The sequence below is a fragment of the Mesoplodon mirus genome (assembly GCF_964341445.2).
Source record: "Mesoplodon mirus genome assembly, chromosome: 5".
Taxonomy (NCBI): domain Eukaryota; kingdom Metazoa; phylum Chordata; class Mammalia; order Artiodactyla; family Ziphiidae; genus Mesoplodon; species Mesoplodon mirus.
In genome coordinates this window covers 33,875,346-33,888,305 of record NC_138980.1, presented here as the reverse complement: position 1 = coordinate 33,888,305, position 12,960 = coordinate 33,875,346, and the positions used below count along the sequence as shown (strand labels likewise).

The following is a 12,960-nucleotide window of genomic DNA, read 5'->3' as shown; positions in this document are numbered from 1 at the left end:
GCCTGGAAGGAGGAGCTTGCGCCGGCCGATGGCGCATGCGTGGAGCGAGGTCGCGGGCGGGGCCAACAGAGAGGTGGAATCTCCCCAGGAGTGGAGGCTCGTGGGAGGGGCCTGAAAAATGAGCCGGCGCCCTCAGTTGTCCGTTGCGGGGGCGGGGCCTACGCCGGGGCGGGGTGGGGGCGCGGCCCGGGCCCGAGAGGGCGTCGTTGGCTGGTGCCCGGCTGGGGGCGTGGCAGGAGACACCGTTGGTTGGTGCGCGGCGGAGGGGCGTGGCGCGGGATGCGCCGTCGGTTGGCGGGCGGCGGGCGGCGGGCCATGGCTCTGCTGCTGTGCCTGGCCTTGACAGCGGCGCTGGCCCGCGGCTGCTTGCACTGCCACGACAACTTCTCGGAGAAGTTCTTCTACCGCCATCACGTGAACCTCAAGTCCTGATGGGTGGGCGACATCCCCGTGTCGGGCTCGCTGCTCACTGACTGGAGCCAGGACACAATGAAGGAGCTGCACCTGACCATCCCCGCGGAGATCAGTGAGTGCGGAGCCCCGCCCGGGAGCACCCCCGGCCCAGCCAGGCCCCGGCCCGCTCACTCGCCTCCTCCTGCCGTCCCCAGCCCTGGAGAAGCTGAACCAAGTGGCGAACGTCGTGTACCAGAGGATGGATCATCTGTACCAGGGAAAGCTGTATTTCCCTGGTAAGGGGGCGACCGCCGCGCATGGGGAACTAAGGCAGAGCCCACCCGCCCCAGGACACCTCAGGTCCGCCCGCCAACTGTGCGTGACCTCCCCCCTCTTGCCTTCCCGCCATCAGGGTATTTTCCCAACGAGCTGCGAGCTATCTTCCGGGAGCAGGTGCACCTCATCCAGAATGACATCATCGAAAGTGAGCAAGCGAGGGCTGGTGGGGAGGGAGGGTGCTGCTGTCCAGGGTCTGAGAACCCAGGGCCACGCGAGTATTTCAGTCTCCTTCCAGGCCTGGGGTCCCGGCCAGGTCGTGGTGAGGCTGGAGTAATGTGAATAGGGCGTCTGGCCTGGTGCAGCCAAGTGTCAGAACTCAGAAAGGGCAGAAACGGGGGGAGAAGGGCCACACCCTGAGGGGGGCCCTTTTCATCCAGTGGGCACCAACAGGAGGCCTTGAAGGATAAATCCCACCCGTCCCTGCTACCTCCCCCCAACGGGTCCCTGGAGGCCTCAGAGTCTTGCGGCCGCCCTCCCCTATGCTTTGCCCCATCCCAGGCTGGGGCCCACCTAAGTGGCCAACGGACAGGCCCTGAGCCTTGGGCAGCCTGGGAGGGGGAGAGAGCGGGCGACAGGCCAGGCCTGCTAAGAAGGCGCCGGCTGTGCTCTCGTCCCCCCACAGGCTGCATCGACTGTCAGCGACACTGCGGTGAGTGAGCCTCTGTCTGTCCGGGTTATGGGGTGTGGTGGCAGTGGCGGCAGCTTGGGGCCCCAGAGACTGAGGGTGAGGGGAGGGTGCGGCCGCCTCTGGTGTGTTACAGGCATCTTCCAGTACGAGACCATCTCCTGCACCAACTGCGCGAACTCACACGTCGCCTGCTTTGGCTACAACTGCGAGTAGGGCTCAGACGCGGGTGGCCCCCTGCCCCTGGGGTCCGAGGCTCTCCCTGGAGGGTCCTCTCATCACCCGGGCAGGGGATGGAAGCCCCCCACCTGGCCCCTGAATGTGGGCCGCGCCCCCTCACACCCCGTGTCCCCGCAGGTCATCGGCAGAGTGGGAGACAGCGGTGCAGGGCCTCCTCCAGCACATGTGAGTCAGGGCAGCTGGGCTCGGGGAGGAGACCCTGACCAAGGCCGCTTGGCCCCGACTCCAGTCCTTCTGTCGTTGTAGAAATAACTGGAGCAAGTAAGTAGTTCCCCCTCCCCAAAGGCAGTGTGCGTGTACGTCCTCATGGGTGAGTATGCGCGGGGGCAGCCACAGAAGGCAGCACCTGCCCCCAGTGTGGCGGGCCCAGCCTCTACCTCCCAGGGTCTCTGAGCTCGGCTGGCACGAGGGGCACATCCCGGTTAAGGGGTCCCCAGAGTCTGGTCCTACCCCTGCCCCAGGCTGGTGGCAGGCTGTGGTCGGAGCTGGGGAGGGCGCCGCCTGGTGGAGGCGTGCCCCAGTGGAGGCGCCTCAGGGCCACAGGCACAGCCTCAGCCCCAAAGCTCAGAGCTAACTGGGGCCCCGTTGTGTCTTTCAGAGAGAACACCAACACAAGGTAAGCCCCCCCGCCCCGCAGGCCCGTCCTCCTGGAGCGGGGATGTGTGGCGTGGGGTTGTCCCGGTCAGTGGGGGAGGGCAGGGGTGTTGGATGGGGTGGGCACAGCCGGGCAGGGCTCCCTCTCTGCACCTGGGACATGTGGACATCACCTCTGCAACCCCGCCCATGCCATCACTCCATGAATAAACATGAGCTCCTCCTGCCCCTCGCCTGGACACACAGAACCATTCCAGCCTTTCGAGTGACCCAGTTGGGGGAGGCTGCAGGGACATGGGTGGACTCCAGGGGCAGGAGTTGTGCCTAAGCCAGAGATCAGAACCCCATGCCCCCTCCCACTGCTGCCTTTGCAGCCCTAGTCATGGGAGTGTAGGGCATGACCCCACTGCTGTGAGAACAGGCAAGGCCTCTGAGTTCAGCTTGAGGGTCTGTCTGCAGCCCTGTCACATGCCCAGCTGAGACGAGGGGCCCAGGCCCCCAGCAAACCCCACCAAGGAGAGCAAGGTGCGGGAGGGAGGGGAAGGAGGACTGGGGCACCCACGTCTCATCGCAGCTTGATGTCACCAAGCTTCAGGTGTCTGGAGCCCCAGGCGAGGTGCGACCTTGGCCTACAGGGCGGGGCTGTGGGGCTTCCCAGGCGCGCATGGCAACCAGCCTTCAGGGCAAGTGGTTCTTCCGATGACACGAAAGGAGGCTGTTTGGTGAAAGCCAGGGCCAGCATCGGTGCATCTTGGGGCTCCTACCACATCGGCTGCATCTCAGCTGAGGCACGGGAACTGCTGTTGTGCCCACCGCTTGGCTTCTTGGTTTTGAGAAAACACCCAACATGGGTCATGAGGGGACAGACCCAAACTGTGACCCAGGGCTCAACATCCATCCAGCAGACAGGAGGTGCCTCTGTGCCTACGGATGCCCTGGTGAGCCCGGCAGTTGTCTGGCTCCTGGGCTGGCCCTTCCCAGCCTGGTCAGCCGCCAATCCCTTCCCCCAGCTAAGGGGTCCCCTGCCTGGCGTGGCACCTTCCTTCCAAGGGTTCACTGACAGAACACTGGCCTCTGCCTGCCCAGCGATGTTGAGATCAGGGGAACGGCGAGAGGGAAACTCCAGAGGGATGCTCCAACGCCCCGGGACCTGTGCGGGTCCACGAGCTGGAGCAGGGCGGGCCAGGCCAATGACCACCCGGGGGCCACCCGAGGCCTCTCTCCCCACCCGCTGCCGGAGGGGGCTTCTGTGCGGGGCTCCGCACCTGCCCACGTTTTGGATTCAGGTTGGAGTTGATTGGGCTCTGCTGACACAGTCCTCTGTACACATGGCGTCAGTGAAGCCATCTGCAACGCTGAGAATTAAAACAGCAGCAGGGGATTTCCCTGGTGGCACAGTGGTTAAGAATCCGCCTGCCAATGCAGGGGACATGGGTTTGAGCACTGGTCCGGGAAGATCCCACATGCCATGGAGCAACTAAGCCCGTGTACCACAACTACTACCGAGCCTGCGCTCTAGACCCCGCAAGCCACAACTACTGAGCCTGCGTGCCACAACTACTGAAGCCCACGTTCCTAGAGCCTGTGCTCCGCAACAAGAGAAGCCACTGCAATGAGAAGCCTGCGCACCACAACTAAAGAAAACCTGAACCCAGCAACAAAGACCCAACACAGCCAAAAATAAAATATAAAATTAAAAAAAAGAAAAAACGAAACAAAAACACCGCAAAACAGCAACAGGGCCTTCCTTCCAGCATCTGCTCCTGCTGATTCCTGGGACTCTGGGGTCTGTACACATGTGTCTGGACTCCTAACTCTGCCCCTTTCTCACTGGGCGCTTCAAAGATTAGAAATGAGGGGGTGTGTGTGCGTGTGTGTACAAGCGTTTACCTAACTTTAGTAATGTTTCTGCTCACCCCGCACACCCCTTACGAATGGGGTTCCCTAGTAAAGGGAGGGAGATTGGTGGACGCCTCAGAATCCCGTGTGGGGGGGTCAGGTGGCTCCTCGTTACCACCGGAGCCCAGGGGCCTGGATGACGTGAGGACCACGTCCCCTCCCGAGGGGCCGAGGGGTGCATAGCAGGAGGGCAAGGGCTCCCCTGCACACTGCAACCTCCATGAGGGTGCCCTGTAGGCCCCCTCGGACCACGAGCATTTCAGGGGCTGTGTACTGACCCCCACAGTGGGTCAGAATTCCGTGGCTGGGGGGCATACACTGTCATGGGCCAGAGACCCAACAGGTGAATGTCTGTTTTGCAAGTTTATTGGATCATCTTGACACAGAATCATTACAGCAGCGTGATATGTCTCTCCTTTATATGGGAATGTCGATAGCAAATAAATTCTTATATAACACATCATACATTTCGAGATTCTAGAATCACTGCACAGGATTCTGTAATAGGTTACTCTACATGCTAAAGTGACAGTTTTCATCAAAAGGAAAAGTTAAAACGTCATCGAGGACTATCATTTCTGAGGAAAGTTCAGTCTCACGGGGGTGGGCTGGGGTCCCCCCTCCCTGCCCCTGAGGTGCATTTCAGGGGCCCAGCCGCCCCTGGACACACATGCTTCGCCATCAGGGCTGCGGAGCCCAGGACTAGGCCCTTGAGCACGTGCAGGCACAGACCTGCAGAGCGTCCAGTGATGAGCGGAGGGGCCAGAATCGCAGCTCTCCACCACTCACCCCAACACCCGACTGGGCACGGAAGCCAGTGAGGTCCGGGATCCCCGCTGGGCACCCCCCGCTCGGCGGACACACGAACACGGTGGTGGGATGAACGGGATGTGATGGACGAGAGCCTGCACGACCCTCTCCCACCATGTGTCCTGCAGGGAGGACGTGACCCTTGGCGTCAGGGATGAACAGGAATGTCGCCTGAGTAGCTGGCCTGTTCTTCACCCCCCAGGTGCCAGTGGGCAGGGCATCTGGGGACTCATGGGACTTGGATGGCTTGACAGAAGCGGAACGCGCCATCGCGTCTGGTCCCCACCAGGAACCGGCCTGGATGGCGGTCACCCTCACCCTCGGGCAGCTCCTGTGGCCACGTGCACAGTCCGCTCCGGCTACAGAAGCCCCTGCTGGCCTGGGGAGTGGAAGGGGGCTTCTCGCCAGAGAGAGCAGTGAGGGCAAAGTAAAAAAGATGACAGGATAAATCAACGCAACATAAACCTCAGTGTCTACACAGTGGATGACGGTGGACTGGGTTATCTCCCGGCTGCACCCAGTCCTTGCGACAGAGGAGAAACCCGGCACTTGGCCACCCTCCCTGCGAGCCCTCCCCATGGCGGGCGGCGCGCTCAGCATTTGGCCAGCGTTTCCTTCATCTCCTCCAGCACGTTGCTCAGCAGCGTTGAATCGCTGCACTTCCCGTCCACCGACACCGACTTCTCACCCTGCAACGGGGGAACAACGGCCAGCGCCTTGAGACGCCTCCCTGCGACTCCCATGCACCTCCAACTTTTGCAAATGCTCTCGTATGCCCGAGTGCTTTCATAATCAAAAGGAGGGGCTCCAGGCAAGACGGAGCAGGTGCACCGTGCCCTTCTGTCTCCCAGGGGCCCAGGATGGACGCTCTGGCAGAGCGCGGCAGAGGCAGCAATGCCAGCCCTGCAGAGAGGAAGGCCGTGAAAACCGGAGGGCATGGGACTAGACGTCCTGCAGCTGGAACGTGTGTCAACGCTCTCCACAGGGTGTAAGGAAGGCCCAGGGTCTCCTCCTATTCAAAGTGTCCAGGATACAGTCCAAAATCACTCGGCACCGCAAGACCGGGGAAATCTCAGCTCACATGGAAAAGACAATCAACCAACACTCATCGACAAGAGGTGGATGTTGGAATCACCTAACAGGCTTTGAAGTAGCTACTACGAGAACCTCCCATCACCAACCACGTACACTCCTGAAGCACACAAGAAAACACAACATCTCAGCAAAGGAATGGAAGAGTCAAGATCAACCCAGTGGAACTTCTAGACCTGAATACAACAGCCAAGATGAAAAGCTCACTGGATGGGCTCAACAGCAGAATGGACATGACAGAAGAGTCAATGACCCCGACAAGAGATTAATGGAAATAATCCAAGCTGAACAGAGAGTGGAAAGGAGTCGGAGGTGGAGTGGGGTGCGCAGAGTAACAAAAGGTCTGAGATTCACATCACAGGGGTCCCGGAAGGAGGGGACAAAGAATGCAGTGCTGAAGAGGTATTTAAATCATAGCTGAAAACTTCCAAGTTGTGCAAAAGACATAAACGCACAGATTCAGCAAGTTCGGCAGACTCCACACAGTTAACATAAACCCAAGGAAGTCAATACCCAGACACATCACAAACTGCTGAAAACTGAAGACAAAGAAAAACCTACAATAGCCAGAGGAAAACGATGCATCCCCTAGTAAAAGGAAAATGTTCCTTGTCAGAAACCACAGACACCAAAAGGAAATGGCCTAGGGCCTTCCCTAGTGGTCCAGTGGCTAAGACTCTGTGCTCCCAATGCAGGGGGCCCGGGTTCGATCCCCGGTCAGGGAACTAGATCCTGCATGCCGCAACCAAAGATCCCTCATGCTGCAACTAAAAAGATCCTGCATGCCGCAACTAAGACCTGGCACAGCCAAATAAGTATATATTTTCATTTTTTTTCTTTTTAAAAAGGGGGAAATGGGGAGATGCATGAGGGAAGGGATGTGGGAACAGATGTATATGTATGACTGATTCACTTTGTTATAAAGCAGAAACTAATAAAAAAAATAATAAAACAATTTAGTTTCTTTAAAAAAAAAACAAAAAACAGGTGGAATGCACTGTGGTGACTTGAATGGGAAGGAAGTCCAAAAGGGAGGGGATATATGTATACGTATAGCTGATTCTCTTTTCTGTACAATAGAAACTGACACAACATTGTAAAGCAACTATACTCCAATAAAAATTAATTTTAAAAAATGAAAAAAAAAAGGGGGAAATGGCCTATTTTTGAGGTACTGAGTGAAAAGACTGACAAAGCCAGTATTTCATACCCAGCAAAAACAGCCTTGAGGAATACTGAAATAAAGAATAATCAGATGAAGGAAAACTAAGAGAATACACATCCAATAGACGTGATCTAAAAAGAAGTTCTTCAGACAGAGGGAAATGAGCCAGAGGGTGGAACGTGAGGAATGAAAGCGACAGAAATGGTAGACACATGGGCGAGCACAAGAGGCAATCTCACCCCCTCCCGCCCCCACCTGCACCCCGAGTTCTCTGAAATCTGTAAAGCTGTAACGTGGCGTAAGGTGTCTTCAACGTCTGCAAAGGCAAAACCTAAGACAACTGCCCGTGCGAAGGGAGGGTCAAGGGACCGAGACGGTGTGAACTTTTTATGTTCCGCCTGAGTTCCAAGTAGACTGTGCACACCAAGTGTGTAATGTAATCCCTCAAGCCCCCCAAGCAGATACACGGAAACCGTCAATAATAACACAGCCAACATATAAACACGGGATACTGTAATGCTCACATATGCCACAGAAAGTGGGAGTGGGAAGAAGAGGAACAATAAACACAGGGAAAAAACAAAATGTGGGACAAACCCAAATATATCAGTAATACTTTAAGCACAAACGGTCTGAACACAACAACTGAAAGACACAGATTGACAGGATGAATAAGGACACGTGACCCAAACGCTACAGCATTCACAAGGAATTCTTATCCAAACAGGATAAAGGCAGGTTCATAGCAAAAGACATACCACGTAAGCACCCATCAAATGAGAGCAGGAGTGCCTGTACTGATACCAGACAAGGTAGCCTTCAGAGAAAAGAACACAGCCCAGGACAGAGAGGAGCACACCCACTGATGAGGGTCCCTTGCCAAGATCCCACAATTTTTTTTTTTGCGGTACGCGGGCCTCTCACTGCTGTGGCCTCTCCCGTTGCAGAGCACAGGCTCTGGACGCGCAGGCTCAGCGGCCATGGCTCACGGGCCCAGCTGCTCCGCAGCATGTGGGATCTTCCCGGACTGGGGCACGAACCTGTATCCCCTGCATCGGCAGGCGGACTCTCAACCACTGCGCCACCAGGGAAGCCCCAAGATCCCACAATTCTAACAGTCCACACAGCCAACAACAGGGCTCCCACACATGGAGTAAAGCCTGACGAACTGGGGGAGCAGACCAACTGACCACCACTGGCCTCATACTCCTTGCTCACTCATCAAGGGCCAGAAGAAAATCTGCAAGGATCCAGAAGAAAAGGAAAACGCCATCAACCAGCAAGATCTAGGTGACAGGTATAACATGCTTCCAGGCACCTATGGAGTATCCACCCAGAATAACCACATCCTGGGCCAGAGCACAAGCCTCAGCACATTTCAAAGGCCTGAAAAGTCAAACTAGAAATCAGTAACCAAAAAGCAACAGGAAACTTTCTAAACGCTTGGAAGTTAACATACTTCTATGTAATCCATGGGTCAGAGAGGAAGCAGTGATAGAAAGTATTTTCAACTGTATAGAAATGAAAATGAATCATAAAAATGTGTGCAGTTCATCCAAAACAGTACTTAGAGGAAAATTTATAACACTAAAAACTTTATTAGAAGAGACAGGTCTCAGACTTCCCTGGTGGTGCAGTGGGTAAGACTCTGCGCTCCCAATGCAGGGGGCCCGGGTTCGATCCCTGGTCGGGGAACTAGATCCCACATGCCACAACTAAAGAGTTACATGCTGCAACTAAGAGTCCACATGCCACAACTAATAAGTCCGCATGCGGCAACTAAAGACCTGGCTCGAGTCAAAAATAAGTAGGTAAATAAACGAACAAACAAATATTAAAAAAAAAAAAAAAAGAAGAAGAGGAGACAGGTCTTGGTCTAAGTTTTCACCTTAAGAAACCACAAACGAGCAAAGTAAACCCAAGGCAGGCAGAAGTAAGGAGATATGCAGCAGAACTCAATAAAATTTATTGTTTTAAAGAAACATTAACTTTTTTTTTTGGCCGCACCATGCCAGGGATCAAACTCGGACCCCCGGCAGTGGAAGCACGGAGTCCTAACCACTGCACTGCCAGGAAAGTCCCTAACTTTTTAAAAAGATTGGTTATCAAATTGATCTTTCAAAAGATCAACAAAATGGATAAGTAAGACTTCTGGCCAGGATAACCAAGAAAAATGAGAGAAGACACCAATTACCAACATCAAGAATGAAAAATAATCCCCACTGATCCCTCAGACACTAAAAGCACACAAAGAGAACTGGACAACTTGACACACTATCTGTTCCATAACTTGGATGAAACAGACCAATTCTTTGAAAACTACGAACTACCAAAAATCACCCAATAAAAAACAGAGAAAGCAAGAAGTCTTGCAACTATCAAAGAAAGAAACTGAACTCGTAGATAAAAAACCCTTCAAAAAAGAAACCCCCAGACCCAAACGATTTCCCTGGCGAATTATACATAACATGCAAGAAGGAATACTGACTACACGCAATCTCTTCCGGGAAATGCGAGAGGAGGGAATGCACTAGTGCCCTGATGCCAAGGTCAGACGGAGAAAAGGAAAGGCCGACACCCCTCACAAACACAGCTCAAGGAGGCACAGCGGTGAGGGGTGGACAGGCCTGGCTGGGGCCCTCCCATGGGACTCACCTTCTTCACCAGGAGGCAGACGTGGTGGCCCTGGATGGAACGGCTGTACATGGAGGCGCAGGAGTCCACCCGTTCCACAACTGCAACAGAGGGCCTGGGGGTGAGGCCGGGCCAGCCCCTGGCAGCAGGGGACAGTCACAGGTATGGGAAGAGGGCCAAGCCATCTGTCAGCACGTCCAGTCTTACCAGAAAAATGATGGTGAAAACAGATCTTTGCCAGAAGGTTCTGGAAGGACATACTAATGCCATCGACCTTGACTGAACTCATGCTCAGGTCCCCGGACTCCAACAACTTGGCAAATGCATCACTGTGGGAAGGACACAGAACAGGGTGGGGGACAACAGGGGGCTCCCCTGCAGCAGGGCAGGCAGAGACCCCAGCCCAGGGGGTGGGGCACGTCCTTTGTGGGCCTATAGCTCAGGGTGCCCCAAGGGCTGGTAGGAAGTCAAGAGCTGAACTGTGTCCCCAGGACACGACTTCACTTGGAAACAGGGCCCTAATCTAACGTGACCAGGGTTCCTGTGGGAACATGAAATGAGGATGCAGATGTGCTGGGATGGATGAGCACGTGAGGACACGGGGAGAGGGCCACGAAGAGGGGCCTCAGGAGGGCCAGCCCTGCCTGCACTCTGGGCTTGGACGTCCAGCGTTAGGGCCGCCAGGCCTGTGCTGAGAGTCAGGCGCCCGAGCTGGCCGGCCCGGCAGACGCGCTGGGCGTTCTGCACCAACCACGAGCTGGTCACCCAACACTCCGTGCACATCCTCGTCTCAGGTCAGAGGACGTTGCCAAGGTGACCGCATGGAGAGCTTCCCATGGCACAGAAGTGGGGAGCCAGGGGTGGGCGGGAGGGTGGCGCACCTGTAGCATGGCGTGGTGACCAAGTACGAGGTGCAGGTGAAGTGCAGCTTAAAGTCCAGCTTCTCATGGGTGGAACCTTCATCATTCTGCAGGAGCAGGGGCGCAGGGTGGGCGGGGGCAGGGCACGCGCCTGACCCTCAGGGTGCCCCCCCTCCCCCATCAGGTACCTTGGCAATGAAAGACAGGGTCCCTTTGAGCTTCTGCGCGGTGACGATGCTCTGAATGGTGAACACAAACTGGGCTTCGTTGGAGATGCCTGGAGAGGGCGAGAAACGGACCTGAGAAGCAGCACGGGGCACAGCCTGGGGTGGCGGATGGGGGTGCAGCCACCTGGGCAGGTGGCAGGGACGCAAGCCTGGCCTGGGTCTGTCCTCAGTGCTGCCTGCCCTGGTCAGGGAAGCCAGGCTCAGCCCTGAGGGGGCACCAGATGACAGGATCCGGGGGCTCCTGGGCGCCCCGGGGGCCACTCACCAGGGGGCAGCTGGAAAGGCACGGGGACAGCGTCATGGACCGAGGAGCCGTCTGGCCGGGCCAGCCGGGCGTTGAGTGAGTCCAGCACGTTGAGCTCCATGTTCCTGAGGAAGCTGCTGCTCTGGTTCTCCAGGACCACGGACACCGTGACCCGGCTGTCCTTCTGCAGGCTGCCCTGCACGTCGTATGTCTGCACAGTAAGGCCCAGGGTCGGCGGGGCAGGGGAGCCCACCAGGGACCCCCGTGGGTCTAGACGAGGGCCTGGGAGAGTGTGGGCACCACCCGCTGTCCCATTGCATGAACGTGTGAAGAAGGGAACGTCCTGAGCCCTCGCACGAGCACCGGAGTTCCAGCTCTGTCCATGACCGTCAGCTGTTCCCGACCCACCGTGAGCAGGCCTCGCCGGCCGCCCGGCTCCGCTGCACACCCTGCACATCCAGAGACAAGAGCCCTGAGCCCGCCCAGCCCCACCGCCCGTAACCCCCACATGGCTCACCATCTTGATGTAAGAATTTTCAGCCAGGAGAGAGTAGCTAGACATGGGCTGGAACAAAAGAGAAACGTTTCAGCTTTGGGCGGTGAGGACCTGGGGCTGACGTCGGGAGCTGCCAGGTGCGCCGGCGGGAAACACTAGGAGCAACCGCGGGTCCTGGACAACACGAATCTACACCCCGGGGCTCCTGACACTGGCAGGGCTGCGAGGACCGCAGGGAGGGTGCAACGCCCACGGCCCGCTCCCAACGTGCTAGGGAAGCACCCTCACCGGGAGCGGCTCCTCACAGAGCGCGCCGTTCTGCACGGGCTCGGCCTCCCCTTCCCTCGGAGGCGCCCTCTTCTTGGGTTTCTTCTTGTCTTTGGAGCGCTCCCCCTTGTCCTTCTTGTGTTTCTTCTTCTTCTGCTCGGAAGGCTTCTGAGACAGAACAGGGCTCAGGTCAAGCCCATGCTCCTGTGCGAGTCACAGCCCCACAGAGCCATGTGGAAGCAGAAACCCATATGCACAGCGACAGGAGGCCGCTGTGAGGAGGCCCCAGCAGCCCCTTCGGTGGGACCTGGTGGCGGGCTAGCACCTCCCCCAGCCCGGATCCTGCATAGCGCGTCCCACACCTTCTCGAGGTCCTGCTCCACATCCTCGCCGGCGTCCTGCTCCTCTCCCCTGGGCTCCTCCTTAGGGGCAGTGACAGCGGCATTCACGCCGGGTTCCTCCTGCAGGGAGCCGGGTGGCAGGCTCTAAAGGCAGCTGGCGCCCAGGATGGCGTGGCCGGTGCCCTCAGCCCTGCCCTGCCCTGGTCCGGGACACCCCGCAGTGACGAACCTCCCTCCGCATGCCAGGCGTGTCGCCAGCACGCAGACAGACGTGTGGCCCCCAGTAAGCGCCAGTGGCCAGCAGAGGGGAAAGGAGGCCCGGCCTGTGGCCGGCTGGCACTGACCGGGGTCACGGCTGGAGACCCCAGAGCCACCAGGCCCCAGCCACTAACACAAAGCGGTCACTCAGGAGCACTGCCTGGCTCTGGGGGCCTGGACTCTGCGCTGAGGGCCGGCCACACAACCACTGCCTGGGCGAGACCTCAGGCACAGAACCGAGCCAGCCCAGACCAAGCTTCTGCCTGAGGGTCCCCCACCTCCTCCACCGCCAGGGCAGGGCACCAAGGTGGCGGCCTGATGTCTCCAAGGCTGAAAAGCATAGGTGTCTGCCGAGGGGCACTCGGGGCCGGCACAGGTCACTAGCAGGCTCTTACCGGGGCTGGGGTGGCAGTAGGTGGCGTGGTGGACAACCAGAAGTCTAAGTCCGCACCCTGAAACCACAGGAACACACGCCT

At 57.5% G+C, this 12,960-nt stretch overlaps 2 protein-coding genes across 4 annotated transcripts in view; one reads left to right on the top strand and one right to left on the bottom strand.

Moving 5' to 3' along the window:
• Positions 1 to 315: 315 nt before the first annotated feature.
• Positions 316 to 2,894, top strand: IZUMO4 (IZUMO family member 4; the record flags this gene model as incomplete). Its single annotated transcript, XM_082623219.1, is given in 9 exon segments — positions 316 to 429; positions 433 to 526; positions 609 to 689; positions 806 to 877; positions 1,355 to 1,381; positions 1,494 to 1,569; positions 1,715 to 1,762; positions 2,196 to 2,213; positions 2,651 to 2,894. Coding segments are annotated over 9 exon segments (774 nt in total).
• Positions 2,895 to 4,438: 1,544 nt separating this feature from the next.
• AP3D1 (adaptor related protein complex 3 subunit delta 1) overlaps positions 4,439 to 12,960 on the bottom strand; it is a 46,967-nt gene continuing 38,445 nt past the window's right edge. The window contains exons 23-32 of one of the 3 annotated variants that reach the window (XM_082623887.1): positions 12,880 to 12,936; positions 12,248 to 12,346; positions 11,907 to 12,053; positions 11,640 to 11,687; positions 11,144 to 11,333; positions 10,840 to 10,928; positions 10,673 to 10,758; positions 9,999 to 10,120; positions 9,813 to 9,892; positions 4,439 to 5,589 (exon numbers count right to left, since the gene is read on the bottom strand). In XM_082623887.1, coding sequence (XP_082480013.1) covers positions 5,494 to 5,589; positions 9,813 to 9,892; positions 9,999 to 10,120; positions 10,673 to 10,758; positions 10,840 to 10,928; positions 11,144 to 11,333; positions 11,640 to 11,687; positions 11,907 to 12,053; positions 12,248 to 12,346; positions 12,880 to 12,936 — 1,014 coding nt within the window. In that variant the 3' untranslated portion in view covers positions 4,439 to 5,493. The remainder of the gene's footprint in view (positions 5,590 to 9,812; positions 9,893 to 9,998; positions 10,121 to 10,672; positions 10,759 to 10,839; positions 10,929 to 11,143; positions 11,334 to 11,639; positions 11,688 to 11,906; positions 12,054 to 12,247; positions 12,347 to 12,879; positions 12,937 to 12,960) is intronic. The other 2 variants (XM_082623888.1, XM_082623889.1) reach the window with 2 other exon arrangements.